The sequence below is a fragment of the Salmo salar genome, chromosome 28 (genome assembly GCF_965601325.2).
Source record: "Salmo salar chromosome 28, fSalSal1, whole genome shotgun sequence".
Classification (NCBI taxonomy): domain Eukaryota; kingdom Metazoa; phylum Chordata; class Actinopteri; order Salmoniformes; family Salmonidae; genus Salmo; species Salmo salar.
Genome location: NC_138318.1, coordinates 29,020,001 through 29,040,354, shown reverse-complemented (window position 1 = coordinate 29,040,354; position 20,354 = coordinate 29,020,001). Strand labels below are relative to the sequence as shown.

At 44.2% G+C, this 20,354-nt stretch overlaps 1 protein-coding gene across 4 annotated transcripts in view; it reads left to right on the top strand.

The window, feature by feature from the left end:
• The window catches only part of LOC106589770 (slit homolog 1 protein), a 220,925-nt gene that overhangs the window by 123,725 nt on the left and 76,846 nt on the right, over positions 1–20,354 (top strand). For all 4 annotated transcript variants that reach the window (XM_082970551.1, XM_082970549.1, XM_082970552.1 and 1 more), the window contains exons 6-8: positions 8,317–8,388; positions 9,613–9,684; positions 11,205–11,368. In XM_082970551.1, the coding sequence (XP_082826677.1) occupies positions 8,317–8,388; positions 9,613–9,684; positions 11,205–11,368 (308 nt within the window). The remainder of the gene's footprint in view (positions 1–8,316; positions 8,389–9,612; positions 9,685–11,204; positions 11,369–20,354) is intronic.

Here is a 20,354-nt window from a genome sequence, read left to right as displayed (position 1 = left end):
GAGGGTGTGATTATATCTGGTCTATAGGAGAGAGTGTGATTATATCTGGTCTATAGGAGAGAGTGTGATTATATCTGGTCTATAGGAGAGAGTGTGAGGGTGTGATTATATCTGGTCTATAGGAGAGAGTGTGAGGGTGTGATTATATCTGGTCTATAGGAGAGAGTGTGAGGGTGTGATTATATCTGGTCTATAGGAGAGAGTGTGATTATATCTGGTCTATAGGAGAGAGTGTGATTATATCTGGTCTATAGGAGAGAGTGTGAGGGTGTGATTATATCTGGTCTATAGGAGAGAGTGTGATTATATCTGGTCTATAGGAGAGAGTGTGAGGGTGTGATTATATCTGGTCTATAGGAGAGAGTGTGAGGGTGTGATTATATCTGGTCTATAGGAGAGAGTGTGATTATAACTGGTCTATAGGAGAGAGTGTGAGGGTGTGATTATAACTGGTCTATAGGAGAGAGTGTGAGGGTGTGATTATATCTGGTCTATAAGAGAGAGTGTGAGGGTGTGATTATATCTGGTATATAGGAGAGAGTGTGAGGGTGTGATTATATCTGGTCTATAGGAGAGAGTGTGAGGGTGTGATTATAACTGGTCTATAGGAGAGAGTGTGATTATAACTGGTCTATAGGAGAGAGTGTGATTATATCTGGTCTATAGGAGAGAGTGTGATTATATCTGGTCTATAGGAGAGAGTGTGAGGGTGTGATTATAACTGGTCTATAGGAGAGAGTGTGATTATATCTGGTCTATAGGAGAGAGTGTGAGAGTGTGATTATAACTGGTCTATAGGAGAGAGTGTGATTATATCTGGTCTATAGGAGAGAGTGTGATTATATCTGGTCTATAGGAGAGAGTGTGATTATATCTGGTCTATAGGAGAGGGTGTGAGGGTGTGATTATGCCTGGTCTATAGGAGAGAGTGTGAGAGTGTGATTATATCTGGTCTATAGGAGAGAGTGTGAGGGTGTGATTATATCTGGTATATAGGAGAGAGTGTGAGAGTGTGATTATATCTGGTCTATAGGAGAGAGTGTGAGGGTGTGATTATATCGGGTCTATAGGAGAGAATGTGAGGGTGTGATTATATCTGGTCTATAGGAGAGGGTGTGATTATATCTGGTCTATAGGAGAGAGTGTGATTATATATGGTCTATAGGAGAGAGTGTGAGGGTGTGATTATATCTGGTCTATAGGAGAGAGTGTGATTATATCTGGTCTATAGGAGAGAGTGTGAGAGTGTGATTATATCTGGTCTATAGGAGAGAGTGTGAGGGTGTGATTATATCGGGTCTATAGGAGAGAATGTGAGGGTGTGATTATATCTGGTCTATAGGAGAGGGTGTGATTATATCTGGTCTATAGGAGAGGGTGTGAGGGTGTGATTATATCTGGTCTATAGGAGAGAGTGTGAGGGTGTGATTATATCTGGTCTATAGGAGAGAGTGTGATTATATCTGGTCTATAGGAGAGAGTGTGAGGGTGTGATTATAACTGGTCTATAGGAGAGAGTGTGATTATATCTGGTCTATAGGAGAGAGTGTGATTATAACTGGTCTATAGGAGAGAGTGTGATTATAACTGGTCTATAGGAGAGAGTGTGATTATATCTGGTCTATAGGAGAGAGTGTGAGGGTGTGATTATATCTGGTCTATAGGAGAGAGTGTGAGGGTGTGATTATATCTGGTCTATAGGAGAGAGTGTGATTATATCTGGTCTATAGGAGAGAGTGTGATTATAACTGGTCTATTGGAGAGAGTGTGAGGGTGTGATTATATCTGGTCTATAGGAGAGAGTGTGAGGGTATGATTATATCTGGTCTATAGGAGAGAGTGTGAGGGTATGATTATATCTGGTCTATAGGAGAGAGTGTGAGGGTGTGATTATATCTGGTCTATAGGAGAGAGTGTGAGGGTGTGATTATAACTGGTGTATAGGAGAGAGTGTGAGGGTGTGATTATATCTGGTCTATAGGAGAGAGTGTGAGGGTGTGATTATATCTGGTCTATAGGAGAGAGTGTGATTATATCTGGTCTATAGGAGAGAGTGTGAGGGTGTGATTATATCTGGTCTATAGGAGAGAGTGTGATTATATCTCGTCTATAGGAGAGAGTGTGAGGGTGTGATTATATCTGGTCTATAGGAGAGAGTGTGATTATATCTGGTCTATAGGAGAGAGTGTGATTATATCTGGTCTATAGGAGAGAGTGTGAGGGTGTGATTATATCTGGTCTATAGGAGAGAGTGTGAGGGTATGATTATATCTGGTCTATAGGAGAGAGTGTGAGGGTATGATTATATCTGGTCTATAGGAGAGAGTGTGAGGGTGTGATTATAACTGGTCTATAGGAGAGAGTGTGATTATATCTGGTCTATAGGAGAGAGTGTGATTATATCTGGTCTATAGGAGAGAGTGTGAGGGTGTGATTATATCTGGTCTATAGGAGAGAGTGTGAGGGTGTGATTATATCTGGTCTATAGGAGAGAGTGTGATTATATCTGGTCTATAGGAGAGGGTGTGAGGGTGTGATTATAACTGTTCTATAGGAGAGAGTGTGAGGGTGTGATTATATCTGGTCTATAGGAGAGAGTGTGAGGGTGTGATTATATCTGGTCTATAGGAGAGAGTGTGATGGTGTGATTATATCTGGTCTATAGGAGATAGTGTGAGGGTGTGATTATATCTGGTCTATAGGAGAGAGTGTGACGGTGTGATTATAACTGGTCTATAGGAGAGAGTGTGATTATATCTGGTCTATAGGAGAGAGTGTGAGAGTGTGATTATATCTGGTCTATAGGAGAGAGTGTGATGGTGTGATTATATCTGGTCTATAGGAGAGAGTGTGAGGGTGTGATTATATCTGGTCTATAGGAGAGAGTGTGAGAGTGTGATTATAACTGGTCTATAGGAGAGAGTGTGATTATAACTGGTCTATAGGAGAGAGTGTGATTATATCTGGTCTATAGGAGAGAGTGTGAGGGTGTGATTATAACTGGTCTATAGGAGAGAGTGTGAGGGTGTGATTATATCTGGTCTATAGGAGAGAGTGTGAGGGTGTGATTATAACTGGTCTATAGGAGAGAGTGTGAGGGTGTGATTATATCTGGTCTATAGGAGAGAGTGTGACGGTGTGATTATAACTGGTCTATAGGAGAGAGTGTGAGGGTGTGATTATATCTGGTCTATAGGAGAGAGTGTGATTATATCTGGTCTATAGGAGAGAGTGTGAGGGTGTGATTATATCTGGTCTATAGGAGAGAGTGTGATGGTGTGATTATATCTGGTCTATAGGAGAGAGTGTGATTATATCTGGTCTATAGGAGAGAGTGTGAGGGTGTGATTATATCTGGTCTATAGGAGAGAGTGTGATGGTGTGATTATAACTGGTCTATAGGAGAGAGTGTGAGGGTGTGATTATATCTGGTCTATAGGAGAGAGTGTGATGGTGTGATTATAACTGGTCTATAGGAGAGAGTGTGATTATATCTGGTCTATAGGAGAGAGTGTGATTATATCTGGTCTATAGGAGAGAGTGTGAGGGTGTGATTATAACTGGTCTATAGGAGAGAGTGTGAGGGTGTGATTATATCTGGTCTATAGGAGAGAGTGTGAGGGTGTGATTATATCTGGTCTATAGGAGAGAGTGTGAGGGTGTGATTATATCTGGTCTATAGGAGAGAGTGTGAGGGTGTGATTATAACTGGTCTATAGGAGAGAGTGTGAGGTTGTGATTATATCTGGTCTATAGGAGAGAGTGTGACGGTGTGATTATAACTGGTCTATAGGAGAGAGTGTGATTATAACTGGTCTATAGGAGAGAGTGTGAGGGTGTGATTATAACTGGTCTATAGGAGAGAGTGTGAGGGTGTGATTATATCTGGTCTATAGGAGAGAGTGTGATTCTATCTGGTCTATAGGAGAGAGTGTGATTATATCTGGTCTATAGGAGAGTGTGTGAGGGTGTGATTATATCTGGTCTATAGGAGAGAGTGTGATTATAACTGGTCTATAGGAGAGAGTGTGATGGTGTGATTATATCTGGTCTATAGGAGAGAGTGTGAGGGTGTGATTATAACTGGTCTATAGGAGAGAGTGTGAGGGTGTGATTATATCTGGTCTATAGGAGAGAGTGTGATTCTATCTGGTCTATAGGAGAGAGTGTGATTATATCTGGTCTATAGGAGAGTGTGTGAGGGTGTGATTATATCTGGTCTATAGGAGAGAGTGTGATTATATCTGGTCTATAGGAGAGAGTGTGATTATATCTGGTCTATAGGAGAGTGTGTGAGGGTGTGATTATATCTGGTCTATAGGAGAGAGTGTGATTATAACTGGTCTATAGGAGAGAGTGTGATGGTGTGATTATATCTGGTCTATAGGAGAGAGTGTGAGGGTGTGATTATAACTGGTCTATAGGAGAGAGTGTGAGGGTGTGATTATATCTGGTCTATAGGAGAGAGTGTGATTATATCTGGTCTATAGGAGAGGGTGTGATTATATCTGGTCTATAGGAGAGAGTGTGATGGTGTGATTATATCTGGTCTATAGGAGAGAGTGTGAGGGTGTGATTATAAACGGTCTATAGGAGAGAGTGTGAGGGTGTGATTATATCTGGTCTATAGGAGAGAGTGTGATTATAACTGGTCTATAGGAGAGAGTGTGATGGTGTGATTATATCTTGTCTATAGGAGAGAGTGTGATTATAACTGGTCTATAGGAGAGAGTGTGATGGTGTGATTATATCTTGTCTATAGGAGAGAGTGTGATTATAACTGGTCTATAGGAGAGAGTGTGAGGGTGTGATTATATCTGGTCTATAGGAGAGAGTGTGAGGGTGTGATTATATCTGGTCTATAGGAGAGAGTGTGAGGGTGTGATTATATCTGGTCTATAGGAGAGAGTGTGATTATATCTGGTCTATAGGAGAGAGTGTGATTATATCTGGTCTATAGGAGAGAGTGTGATTATATCTGGTCTATAGGAGAGAGTGTGAGGGTGTGATTATATCTGGTCTATAGGTGAGAGTGTGATTATATCTGGTCTATAGGAGAGAGTGTGATTATATCTGGTCTATAGGAGAGAGTGTGAGGGTGTGATTATATCTGGTCTATAGGAGAGAGTGTGAGGGTGTGATTATATCTGGTCTATAGGAGAGAGTGTGATTATATCTGGTCTATAGGAGAGAGTGTGATTATATCTGGTCTATAGGAGAGAGTGTGATTATATCTGGTCTATAGGAGAGAGTGTGATTATATCTGGTCTATAGGAGAGAGTGTGATTATATCTGGTCTATAGGAGAGAGTGTGATTATATCTGGTCTATAGGAGAGAGTGTGATTATATCTGGTCTATAGGAGAGAGTGTGACGGTGTGATTATATCTGGTCTATAGGAGAGAGTGTGAGGGTGTGATTATATCTGGTCTATAGGAGAGAGTGTGAGGGTGTGATTATAACTGGTCTATTGGAGAGAGTGTGAGGGTGTGATTATATCTGGTCTATAGGAGAGAGTGTGATTATATCTGGTCTATAGGAGAGAGTGTGATTATATCTGGTCTATAGGAGAGAGTGTGAGGGTGTGATTATAACTGGTCTATAGGAGAGAGTGTGAGCGTGTGATTATAACTGGTCTATAGGAGAGAGTGTGAGGGTGTGATTATATCTGGTCTATAGGAGAGAGTGTGATTATATCTGGTCTATAGGAGAGAGTGTGATTATAACTGGTCTATAGGAGAGAGTGTGAGGGTGTGATTATATCTGGTCTATAGGAGAGAGTGTGAGAGTGTGATTATATCTGGTCTATAGGAGAGAGTGTGATTATATCTGGTCTATAGGAGAGAGTGTGAGGGTGTGATTATAACTGGTCTATAGGAGAGAGTGTGAGCGTGTGATTATAACTGGTCTATAGGAGAGAGTGTGAGGGTGTGATTATAACTGGTCTATTGGAGAGAGTGTGAGGGTGTGATTATATCTGGTCTATAGGAGAGAGTGTGAGGGTGTGATTATATCTGGTCTATAGGAGAGGGTGTGATTATATCTGGTCTATAGGAGAGAGTGTGAGGGTGTGATTATATCTGGTCTATAGGAGAGAGTGTGAGGGTGTGATTATATCTGGTCTATAGGAGAGAGTGTGAGGGTGTGATTATATCTGGTCTATAGGAGAGAGTGTGAGGGTGTGATAATATCTGGTCTATAGGAGAGAGTGTGATTATATCTGGTCTATAGGAGAGAGTGTGATTATATCTGGTCTATAGGAGAGAGTGTGAGAGTGTGATTATATCTGGTCTATAGGAGAGAGTGTGATTATATCTGGTCTATAGGAGAGAGTGTGAGAGTGTGATTATATCTGGTCTATAGGAGAGGGTGTGATTATATCTGGTCTATAGGAGAGAGTGTGAGGGTGTGATTATATCTGGTCTATAGGAGAGAGTGTGATTATATCTGGTCTATAGGAGAGAGTGTGAGGGTGTGATTATATCTGGTCTATAAGAGAGAGTGTGAGGGAATGATTATATCTGGTCTATAGGAGAGAGTGTGATTATAACTGGTCTATAGGAGAGAGTGTGAGGGTGTGATTATATCTGGTCTATAAGAGAGAGTGTGAGGGTGTGATTATATCTGGTCTATAGGAGAGAGTGTGATTATATCTGGTCTATAGGAGAGAGTGTGAGGGAATGATTATATCTGGTCTATAGGAGAGAGTGTGATTATATCTGGTCTATAGGAGAGAGTGTGATTATATCTGGTCTATAGGAGAGAGTGTGATTATATCTGGTCTATAGGAGAGAGTGTGATTATATCTGGTCTATAGGAGAGAGTGTGAGGGTGTGATTATAACTGGTCTATAGGAGAGAGTGTGATTATAACTGGTCTATAGGAGAGAGTGTGATTATATCTGGTCTATAGGAGAGAGTGTGAGGGTGTGATTATATCTGGTCTATAGGAGAGACTGTGATTATATCTGGTCTATAGGAGAGAGTGTGATTATATCTGGTCTATAGGAGAGAGTGTGATTATATCTGGTCTATAGGAGAGAGTGTGATTATATCTGGTCTATAGGAGAGAGTGTGATTATATCTGGTCTATAGGAGAGAGTGTGATGGTGTGATTATATCTGGTCTATAGGAGAGAGTGTGAGGGTGTGATTATAACTGGTCTATAGGAGAGAGTGTGAGGGTCTGATTATAACTGGTCTATAGGAGAGAGTGTGATTATAACTGGTCTATAGGAGAGAGTGTGAGGGTGTGATTATATCTAGTCTATAGGAGAGAGTGTGAGGGTGTGATTATATCTGGTCTATAGGAGAGAGTGTGAGGGTGTGATTATATCTGGTCTATAGGAGAGAGTGTGATGGTGTGATTATATCTGGTCTATAGGAGAGAGTGTGAGGGTGTGATTATAACTGGTCTATAGGAGAGAGTGTGATGGTGTGATTATATCTGGTCTATAGGAGAGAGTGTGATTATAACTGGTCTATAGGAGAGAGTGTGATGGTGTGATTATATCTGGTCTATAGGAGAGAGTGTGAGGGTGTGATTATATCTGGTCTATAGGAGAGAGTGTGAGGGTGTGATTATATCTGGTCTATAGGAGAGAGTGTGAGGGTGTGATTATAACTGGTCTATAGGAGAGAGTGTGATTATAACTGGTCTATAGGAGAGAGTGTGAGGGTGTGATTATAACTGGTCTATAGGAGAGAGTGTGATTATATCTGGTCTATAGGAGAGAGTGTGATTATATCTGGTCTATAGGAGAGAGTGTGAGGGTGTGATTATAACTGGTCTATAGGAGAGAGTGTGAGGGTGTGATTATATCTGGTCTATAGGAGAGAGTGTGATTATATCTGGTCTATAGGAGAGAGTGTGAGGGTGTGATTATATCTGGTCTATAGGAGAGAGTGTGATTATATCTGGTCTATAGGAGAGAGTGTGAGGGTGTGATTATATCTGGTCTATAGGAGAGAGTGTGAGGGTGTGATTATAACTGGTCTATAGGAGAGGGTGTGAGTGTGTGATTATATCTGGTCTAAAGGGAAAATTCTATAGATTGTAAGATTGATGCCAGTGCTTTATATCATTGAGGCGTTGTGCTGAGTAGCTGGTATTGGAAAGATGATGTTTATTGATGACCTTTAATACAAATGGCTGTTTATTTAATAATGTGACTGTTTAAAATGGGTGTGAGAAAGGAGAGAGAGAAAGAGAGAGGGAGGAATGTAGAGAACAGGAATGTTTTGAAGTGTATTGCACATTTGTTTGTCTGTGTTTGTGTGTGTGTGTTTTAATGCTTTCTGCCCCTATTGTGTCTCTAGTCAGTTGGATAAGAACCACATCAGCTGCATCGAGGACGGAGCTTTCAGAGCCCTGAGGAGCCTGGAAGTACTGTAAGAAACACACACACACATCTACGCACACACACACACACCTATGCACACACATACACACACCTACGCACCTACGCATGCACACACACACACACACACACACACACACACACACACACACACACACACACACACACACACACACACACACACACACACCTACGCACCTATTCACCTATGCACACACACCTACGCACACACACACACACACACACACACACACACACATACTAACATAACCAGGTACCAACCATTACCCATTACTAATATAACCAGGTACCAACCATTACACATTACTAATATAACCATGTTCCAACCATTACACATTACTATTACAACCAGATACCAACCATTACCCATTACTAATATAACCAGGTACCAACCATTACCCATTACTATCATAACCAGGTACCAACCATTACCCATTACTAATATAACCAGGTACCAACCATTACCCATTACTAATATAACCAGGTACCAACCATTAGTAATGGGTAATAGTTGGTACCTCATTATATTAGTAATGGGTAATGGTTGGTACCTGGTTATATTATTAATGTGTAATGGTTGGTACCTGGTTATATTAGTAATGGGTAATGGTTGGTACCTGGTTATATTAGTAATGGGTAATGGTTGGTATCTGGTTGTAATAGTAATGTGTAATGGTTGGAACATGGTTATATTATTAATGTGTAATGGTTGGTACCTGGTTATATTAGTAATGGGTAATGGTTGGTACCTGGTTATATTAGTAATGGGTAATGGTTGGTATCTGGTTGTAATAGTAATGTGTAATGGTTGGTACCTGGTTATATTATTAATGTGTAATGGTTGGTACCTGGTTATATTAGTAATGGGTAATGGTTGGTACCTGGTTATATTAGTAATGGGTAATGGTTGGTACCTGGTTATATTAGTAATGGGTAATAGTTGGTACCTGGTTATATTAGTAATGGGTAATGGTTGGTACCTGGGTTATATTAGTAATGGTTGGTACCTGGTTATATTAGTAATGGGTAATGGTTGGTACCTGGTTATATTAGTAATGGGTAATAGTTGGTACCTGGTTATATTAGTAATGGGTAATGGTTGGTACCTGGGTTATATTAGTAATGGTTGGTACCTGGTTATAGGTGAGCGGAGAGACTCACTAAACATGTGTAGGTTCTCTGAGGTTTGTTTCATTGTGTCTCTACACAGCTCCCTCTCTTCTGTCTCTTCCAGGACTCTGAACAACAACAACATCAGCAGCATCCCAGTCTCCAGCTTCAACCACATGCCCAAACTACGCACCTTGTAAGTCACTCATACTCCCCCTCTCTCTTTTCCCTCCCCGTTCTCCCCGTCTCTCTCCCCCACCCTTTTTACACTATCTCTCTCTCATCCACCCGTCTCTCTCTTTCCCCCGCCCCCCCTCTCTCCATTCCCCCTCTTTCTCTCTCTCCTCATCTTCTCCTACATCAGGTGTGATAATGCTGGTGTGTATTCTGATCTAGATATATGGTGTTAGGGAGATTACATGGTGATCCAGCTCTCTAAGAGTGTGTGTCATGTGAAGAGAGATGTGTTCACCCTGACAGGCTGCTTTAACCTGACTCAGATGAGGAAGCAGAGATGAAATAACCATCTCGTAACCCCATCAGACACAGCAAAATATATACCACAACTTTACTGGACCACTGAATGTTTCATACAGAATAAACTATGACTGAGAAAAATGGATTCCTCTTTGTTTGGATAGAATAGATAGAATATAATATAATCTAATAGAATATTCCATTATTCCCCAAGAGCTGAATCCAACCAATCCCTTTTGAGACATATTAAGTCATTATAAAATAAACCAGTTGTGTTTCCATACATACTTTAGTGTCCCCTACAGCAGCGAAACTAAACAGCTATCATCTGAATGAGACGAGATAGGTTCAATCATTCCAAGGAGTTTTGGTTGACAGTCATAATCCACATCGGGCCTATAGCCATGCCAGAAACCATTTTATCTCCAACTCTGAGGAACACACAACAACAACTCACCCAGAAATACATCCATCCCCCAACGCCTATTGTCTAAATATAATGACAAAATATGAAATGATGTATATACGAATGATATCAATTATGCTCACTGGAATGAATACTTAGAGAGACCGCAATGTCATTCTTGTTGTGGTTTCTGTGCTTTTTTGCTTTCAGTAGGGTTATTGGTTGGTGTGTGTGTGTGTGTGTGTGTGTGTGTGTGTGTGTGTGTGTGTGTGTGTGTGTGTGTGTGTGTGTGTGTGTGTGTGTGTGTGTGTGTGTGTGTGTGTGTGTGTGTGTGTGTGTGTGTGTGTGTGTGTGTGTCTGTTAGCTCTGTGAGTTAGCTCTGTGAGTTATTCTGGACAATGGGAGCGTTCCAGGAATGCTTCATTTAGAATGCTTCATTTAGAATGTTTTGGTTTGAATTTTCCACTTTAAATGTCTCGTTTAGAACTCTGTTTAGTCCAAGCCGGGACAGATAATGTCAGTCAGGGGTTTGGAAACATATCAGGACCTGGGGGGTGTGGTTAAGGGTTAAGGCTTTAGTCTCAGCATTTTAGGCAGCCTTTCAAGAGGACGATTAAAATGGTAAATGAAAAGGGGGATTTCAATGGTGGTTACCACTGCATGCGACTTATCTGTAGTGATAAACTCACCTTCTTGTCTGCAACTTTAGCGTAGTACAACCTTTATGCATTGGTTGAAATTCCATCACAGAGATTTAGCTAGTTGCAGAGACATTACCAGTAACTTGTATGAATGACCCCCTTCATATCCTAACACTTTCTTTCTCTCTCCAGCCGTCTCCACTCCAACAACCTGCACTGTGACTGTCACCTGTCCTGGTTGGCCGAGTGGTTAAGACAAAGGCCTACAATTGGTCTGTTCACCCAGTGCACAGCTCCAGCCCCGCTTAGAGGACTCAATGTGGCTGAGATACAGAAACATGAGTTTACCTGCTCAGGTGAGACACACACACACACACCCACTCACCAACTCCATTCTGACTCTGACACACACACCCACTCACCAACTCCATTCTGACTCTGACACACACACCCACTCACCAACTCCATTCTGACTCTGACACACCTGACACACACACCCACTCACCAACTCCATTCTTACTCTGACACACACACCCACTCACTAACTCCATTCTGACTCTGACACACACACCCACTCACCAACTCCATTCTGACTCTGACACACTAGTATTCCTGTTCAGATAGGACAATACAATATATCCAATACAACAGCTTAAAATGAACCCATGCTTCATCCTATAGTCCTTTCCCATCTATCTACAAAGGACAGTAAAACAGGCCATTGAGGTCTTCCTGATCCTGCCTGACACACACTCTCTCTGTTGGTCACTGTTCCAGCTGATTATCCCCACTGGATCTGTCCTGTCAGTCTGTTAAGTCCTCACCTGACACACACACCCACCCCATGAGGGCCATATCACCCCAGGCAAGCCCTCAGGCTGTCCCCAGCCTCTTTCATGTGGCTCCAGCTGTCAGCAGCTGGACTCTCTGCCAGAACCCTGCCCTGTGAAAAACACTGCTGGCATGGGTACCCTCTTTCACTGACTACTCCCTCTCTACTATGTTTTTCATAACACTATGCACACACATGCACACACACACACACACACATATATGCGCAGACAGACAGACAGACAGACAGACAGACAGACAGACAGACAGACAGACAGACAGACAGACAGACAGACAGACAGACAGACAGACAGACAGACAGACAGACAGACAGACAGACAGACAGACGGCAGAGAGATAAATCAGAGACGCATAAAAGAAAGAGAGAGAGAAGAGCATTTGACTGATGTGAATTGATGAGAGAGAGAGAGCGAGAGGACACAAAAGAGTATGACTGATAAAAGAGAGAGAGAAGGAGGGAGAGAGGGAGCTGTTTGACTGATAAAAGAGAGAGAGAGAGGGAGGGAGAGAGGGAGCTGTTTGACTGATGGGAGGGAGGGAGGGAGGGAGGGAGGGAGGGAGGGAGGGAGGGAGGGAGGGAGGGAGGGAGGGAGGGAGGGAGGGAGGGAGGGAGGGAGGGAGGGAGCAGTTTGACTGATAATAGAGAGGGAGAGAGGGAGCAGCTTGACTGATAAAAGAGAAGGAGGGAGGGAGAGAGGGAGCAGTTTGACTGATAAAAGAGAGATGGAGAGAGGGAGCAGCTTGACTGATAAAAGAGAGGGAGGGAGGGAGAGAGGGAGCTGTTTGACTGATAAAAGAGAGGGAGGGAGGGAGAGAGGGAGCAGTTTGACTGATAAAAGAGATGGAGGGAGGGAGGGAGGGAGCAGGTTGACTGATAAAAGAGAAAGAGAGAGGGAGAGAGGGAGCAGTTTGACTGATAAAACAGAGATGGAGGGAGGGAGGGAACAGGTTGACTGATAAAAGAGAAAGAGAGAGGGAGAGAGGGAGCAGGTTGACATTCAGCCAGAATCAGACTGAGAGGTGAGGAGAACCATCAGAGGACCAGATGGTGGGTTAGTCTCTCTCCAGGAAATACCACTGATATGATGGTGGGTTAGTCTCTCTGCAGGAAATACCACTGATATGATGGTGGGTTAGTCTCTCCAGGAAATACCACTGATATGATGGTGAGTTAGTCTCTCTCCAGGAAATACCACTGATATGATGGTGAGTTAGTCTCTCTCCAGGAAATACCACTGATATGATGGTGGGTTAGTCTCTCTCCAGGAAATACCACTGATATGATGGTGGGTTAGTCTCTCTCCAGGAAATACCACTGATATGATGGTGGGTTAGTCTCTCTCCAGGAAATACCACTGATATGATGGTGGGTTAGTCTCTCTCCAGGAAATACCACTGATATGATGGTGGGTTAGTCTCTCTCCAGGAAATACCACTGATATGATGGTGGGTTAGTCTCTCTCCAGGAAATACCACTGATATGATGGTGGGTTAGTCTCTCTCCAGGAAATACCACTGATATAATGGTGGGTTAGTCTCTCTCCAGGAAATACCACTGATATGATGGTGGGTTAGTCTCTCTCCAGGAAATACCACTGATATGATGGTGGGTTAGTCTCTCTCCAGGAAATACCACTGATATGATGGTGAGTTAGTCTCTCTCCAGGAAATACCACTGATATGATGGTGAGTTAGTCTCTCTCCAGGAAATACCACTGATATGATGGTGGGTTAGTCTCTCTCCAGGAAATACCACTGATATGATGGTGGGTTAGTCTCTCTCCAGGAAATACCACTGATATGATGGTGGGTTAGTCTCTCTCCAGGAAATACCACTGATATGATGGTGGGTTAGTCTCTCTCCAGGAAATACCACTGATATGATGGTGGGTTAGTCTCTCTCCAGGAAATACCACTGATATGATGGTGGGTTAGTCTCTCCAGGAAATACCACTGATATGATGGTGGGTTAGTCTCTCTCCAGGAAATACCACTGATATGATGGTGAGTTAGTCTCTCTCCAGGAAATACCACTGATATGATGGTGAGTTAGTCTCTCTCCAGGAAATACCACTGATATGATGGTGGGTTAGTCTCTCCAGGAAATACCACTGATATGATGGTGGGTTAGTCTCTCTCCAGGAAATACCACTGATATGATGGTGGGTTAGTCTCTCTCCAGGAAATACCACTGATATGATGGTGGGTTAGTCTCTCTCCAAGAAATACCACTGATATGATGGTGGGTTAGTCTCTCTCCAGGAAATACCACTGATATGATGGTGGGTTAGTCTCTCTCCAAGAAATACCACTGATATGATGGTGGGTTAGTCTCTCCAGGAAATACCACTGATATGATGGTGGGTTAGTCTCTCTCCAGGAAATACCACTGATATGATGGTGGGTTAGTCTCGCTCCAAGAAATACCACTGATATGATGGTGGGTTAGTCTCTCTCCAGGAAATACCACTGATATGATGGTGGGTTAGTCTCTCTCCAGGAAATACCACTGATATGATGGTGAGTTAGTCTCTCTCCAGGAAATACCACTGATGTGATGGTGGGTTAGTCTCTCTCCAGGAAATACCACTGGTATGATGGTGGGTTAGTCTCTCCAGGAAATACCACTGATATGATGGTGGGTTAGTCTCTCCAGGAAATACCACTGATATGATGGTGGGTTAGTCTCTCTCCAGGAATTACCACTGATATGATGGTGGGTTAGTCTCTCCAGGAAATACCACTGATATGATGGTGGGTTAGTGTCTCCAGGAAATACCACTGATATGATGGTGGGTTATTCTCTCTCCAGGAAATACCACTGATATGATGGTGGGTTAGTCTCTCCAGGAAATACCACTGATATGATGGTGGGTTAGTCTCTCTCCAGGAAATACCACTGATATGATGGTGAGTTAGTCTCTCTCCAAGAAATACCACTGATATGATGGTGGGTTAGTCTCTCTCCAGGAAATACCACTGATATGATGGTGAGTTAGTCTCTCTCCAGGAAATACCACTGATGGTGGGTTAGTCTCTCTCCAGGAAATACCACTGATATGATGGTGGGGTTAGTCTCTCTCCAGGAAATACCACTGATGGTGGGTTAGTCTCTCTTCAGGAAATACCACTGATATGATGGTGGGTTAGTCTCTCTCCAGGAAACCACCTCTGAATCGTGCATCACAGCTAGAAGCCCCAGGGCAGATCTGATCTGTAGTCCCTCACATATCTTTAGCTGACAGATTGTATCTATAGCCTCAGGGCATGCCTTTACATCAAATCACCCATTGATACATGTTGATAATGTACTGAACACAGACCTTGGCTTTGGCGTGAATACATCAGTTGTAATGATAGTTACAAGCTTCTATATGAGGACAAACCCTCCACACCTGACCTGACTGACTGGGTTATCACTGCTGAGACTGACCCTTCACACCTGACCTGACTGACTGGGTTAGCACTGCTGAGACTAACCCTCCACACCTGGCCTGACTGGGTTATCACTGCTGAGACTAACCCTCCACACCTGACCTGACTGGGTTATCACTGCTGAGACTAACCCTCCACACCTAACCTGACTGGGTTATCACCGCTGAGACTGACCCTCCACACCTGGCCTGACTGGGTTCTCACTGCTGAGTTTGACCCTCCACACCTGACCTGGCCTGGATGAGGTATCACTGCTGACACTGACCCTCCACACCTGACCTGGCTGAGGTATCACTGATGAGACTGACCCTCCACACCTGACCTGGCCTGGATGAGGTATCACTGCTGACACTGACCCTCCACACCTGACCTGGCTGAGGTATCACTGATGAGACTGACCCTCCACACCTGGCCTGACTAAGGTATCACTGATGAGACTGAGACTGCATTGGAACCACTGCTCTTCTCAAGGCCATCTCACCACAACACCAGCTGTGGAGAGGGGGAGGGGTTCAGTGTGTGTGCATGTGTGTGTGTGTGCTCCATGGTTGTGATTTTTACACAGCCGTACGGCGTGGTAGAAACACAGAACATTATTATTCATCACCCAGGGAGGGGGTTCCACAGCATGGGAGTGTAGCGATTCAATAAACAGCAGGGGGTAGAAATGAGAGGAGGATAGAGGAGAGTGGGAGGAGGATAGAGGAGAGAGAGGGAGGAGAGAGGGCGGAGAGAGAGGAGAGAGTGAGGAGGATAGAGGAGAGAGGGAGGAGAGAGGAGAGAGAGAGGAGAGAGGACGATAGAGGAGAAAGGGAGGAGAGAGAGAGGAGGATAGAGTAGAAAGGGAGGGGAGAGAGGAGAGAGAGGAGAGAGATGAGAGAGATGATAGAGTAGAAAGGGAGAGAGGAGAGAGAGATGAGAGAGAGAGGAGGATAGAGTAGAAGGAGTGGGGAGAGAGGAGAGAGAGAGGAGGATAGAGGAGAGAGGGAGGAGAGAAAGGAGAGAGTGAGGAGGACAGAGAGAGGGAGGAGAGAGAGGAGGGAGCGAGGAGGATAGAGGAGAGAGGAAGGAGAGAAAGGAGAGAGTGAGGAGGACAGAGAGAGGGAGGAGAGAGAGGAGGGAGCGAGGAGGATAGAGGAGAGAGGGAGGAGAGAAAGGAGAGAGTGAGGAGGACAGAGAGAGGGGGGAGAGAGAGGAAGGAGCGAGGAGGAAAGAGGAGAGAGGAGAGAGAGGAGAAAGGGACGGGTAAGGGACAGTGGATTGAGAGTAAAGTGGTTGGTGTAATAGGAGGGATGGGGTAGAATCTCAATAGTGGTGATGTCTCATCAGAATCCAGCATAGATTTGAATGTATTAATGCTACGAATGATAGGTTTCCTGTTGGAGTTAGAGTTACCATAGAGCTGTGAGAGAGAGAGAGAAGAAGAGCAAGCTGGAGCTGCAGTCAGAGTTTGTCTGTCAGTGTAGTGCTGGAGTCAAAACACAATCACACACATATACAGTTTGATTGGGATGATGTAGGATAAAGACTGGGAGAGTCACTGGATAGTGTGTGGAGTAACTCACTCATGACAGGAGGGAGAGAAGGGTGGAAGGAGAGGGAGGGAGGAGATATGGAGAAGGGAGGGAGGTAGATGGATATGGAGGAGAGAGATAGAGAGGTAGGGAGGGAAGGAGAGATAGAGTAAGACGGGATGGGTGAGAGAGAGGGAAAGCATAGATGTTGACATGCTAGATTTGTCATTCTAGTAAGGGATACAGGCTTGAAAAGAGGCCCATTAGTACAGTCCTGGTGTTTCACGGTTTAACCCAGGTGTTGGAGATTACTACAACTTGGCTTTGCTCTGAAAGTTTAAAACAACTGAACTTCATAGTCACAGACACAAACGTGTTGTAGCTCGCAGTATGACACACACACACACACACACACACACACACACACACACACACACCACACACACACACACACACACACACACACACACACACACACACACACACACACACACACACACACACACACACACACAGTTCTGTTCTGTCCTGTCCTGTCCTGTCCTGAGTGCAGCACTGACCAGAAGATGAACTCCCTCTGAAAGGATCATTAGAGACTGGCTCGCAGGCACACACTCATGTTCCTTTCACTGTTTGTTTCTGACAGGGACACCTGCAGGGTGACGTTACTAGGGGGGAGGGGGGTTGACGTTACTAGGGGGAGGGGGGTGATGCTGTTAGGGAGAGAGGGGAGAGACCAACGGAAGTCCATTTAGCTATGTGCTTCACGGCTGACTGGCGATCGGTCCCCTGCTCAAACACATACTTCCTGTCTAAATGAGAGGGGGGGGGGAAGAGTAGAGGTAAAACTGTTTTAGAGAGAGAGTAGGGTGCAGAAGAGAGCAGAGAGGAAGGAGGGAAACCATAAACCTCCCTGTCAAAACCCCTCCTCCCTGTCAAAACCCCCCCTGGCAACCCCCCCTGTCAAAACCCCTCCCTGTCAAAACACCTCCCTGTCAAAACCCCTACAAAACCCCTACATTCAATCTCTCCCTATCCCAGTCTGTTGTCCCCACTTGTTTCAACTGTCCAGCATTGTTCCTGTACCCAAGAAAGCTAAGGTAACTGAACTAAATGACTACCGCCCCATAGCACTCACTTCTGTCATCATGAAGTGCTTTGAGAGGCTAGTTAGAGATAATATCAATTTTCTTTAATTTGCTTCCCGCCCCAAAAGATCCACAGACGATGCAATCGCACTGCACACTGCCCTATCCCATCTGGACAAGAGGAATACCTATGTAAGAATGCTGTTCATTGACTACAGCTCAGCATTCAACACCATAGTACCCTCCAAGCTCATCATTAAGCTCGGGGCCCTGGGTCTGAACCCCGCCCTGTGCAACTGGGTCCTGGACTTCCTGACAGGCCGCCCCAGGTGGTGAAGGTAGGAAACTACACCTCCACTTTGCTGATCCTCAACATAGGGGCCCCACAAGGGTGCGTGCTCAGCCCCCTCCTGTACTCCCTGTTCACCCATGACTGCGTGGCCACGCACGCCTCCAACTCAATCATCAACTTTGCAGACAACACAACAGTAGTCGGCTTGATTACCAACAATGACGAGACAGCCTACAGGGAGGAGGTGAGGGCCCTGGTGGAGTGGTGCCAGGGAAAAAAAACTCTCCCTCAACGTCAACAAAACAATGGAGATGATAGTGGACTTCAGGAGACAGCAGATGGAGCACACCCTATCCACATCGAAGGGACCGCAGTGGAGAAGGTGAAATGCTTAAAGTTCCTCAGCGTACACATCACTTATAATCTGAAAAACCCGAAGACCCTCATAAACCTTTACAGATGCACAATTGAGCGCATCCTGTTGGGCTGTATCACCGCCTGGTACGGCAACTGCACCTCCCGCAACCGCAGGGCTCTCCAGAGGGTGGTGCGGTCTGCACAACGCATCACCAGGTGCACACTGCCTGCCCTCCAGGACAACTACAGCACCCGATGTCATAGGAAGGCCAAAAAGATCATCAAGGACAACAACCACCCGAGCCACTGCCCGTTCACCCCACTACAATCCAGAAGGCGAGGTCAGTACAGGTGCTGTGGGGCTGGGACCAAGAGACTGAAAAACAGCTTCTATCTCAAGGTCATCAGACTGTTAAATAGCCATCACTTGCTGACTACCACCTGGTTACTCAACCCTGCACCTTAGAGGCTGCTGCCCTATATACATAGTCATGGAATTACTGGTCACTTTAATAATGTTTAAATACTGTTTTACTCATTTCATACATATATACTGTATTCTATTCTGCTGTATTTTAGTCAATGCTACTCCGACACTGCTCGTCCTAATATTTATTTATTTCTTAATTCCATTCTATTACTTTTAGATTTGTGTGTATTGTTATGAATTGTTAGATACTACTGCACTGTTGGAGCTAGGAACACAACCATTTCTATAACACCTGAACTGAGATCTGTCAAAACCCTTATATGTTAGATCAGGAGAGCTGTGCTCTGTATAACACCTGAACTGAGATCTGTCAAAACCCCTACATGTTAGATCAGGAAAGCTGTGCTCTGTATAACACCTGAACTGTGATCTGTCAAAACACCTACACTTTAGATCAGGAGAGCTGTGCTCTGTATAACACCTGTACTGAGATCTGTCAAAACACCTACATGTTAGATCAGGAAAGCTGTGATCTGTATAACACCTGAACTGTGATCTGTCAAAACACCTACACTTTAGATCAGGAGAGCTGTGCTCTGTATAACACCTGTACTGAGATCTGTCAAAACACCTACATGTTAGATCAGGAAAGCTGTGCTCTGTATAACACCTGAACTGAGATCTGTCAAAACCCCTACATGTTAGATCCGAGCAGAACTACAACCAAGAAGAAAGAAAAGCAGCTCACTGAAACATATTGATGATATCATTTTGTGATTTTGACACACACACGCGCGCGCACCCAAGCGGGCGGGCGCACACCACACACACACACACACACACACACACACACACACACACACACACACACACACACACACACACACACACACACACACACACACACACACACACACACACACACACACACACACACACACACACACACACACAGTGAACACTGTTTTGAATTTGCATCTGACTGATTGCACATACAGACTCATGGATCATAATCATAAGGCATGGCCCAGTGTTAGAGGTAAGTAGCTTAACGTCTGTCATTAGTGCAATGGGCCGTGGGTTGGTGCCAGGAGGTTTACTGTGTAATGCCCTAGTATGAATCAAAATGACTGATCTAATGCACACACACACATGCAGGCGCCACCTCAGGCTACGGCTCCCGGGTGTAATGTGTTTGATCTGAATCAGTATCGCTAGAATCAGTATCGCTAGAAACACAAAGACAGCTAGCTATGAAAGATATATTTTTATTTCACCTTTATTTAACCAGGTAAGCTAGTTGAGAACAAGTTCTCATTTACAATTGCGACCTGGTCAAGATAAAGCAAAGCAGTGCGACACAAACAACAACAG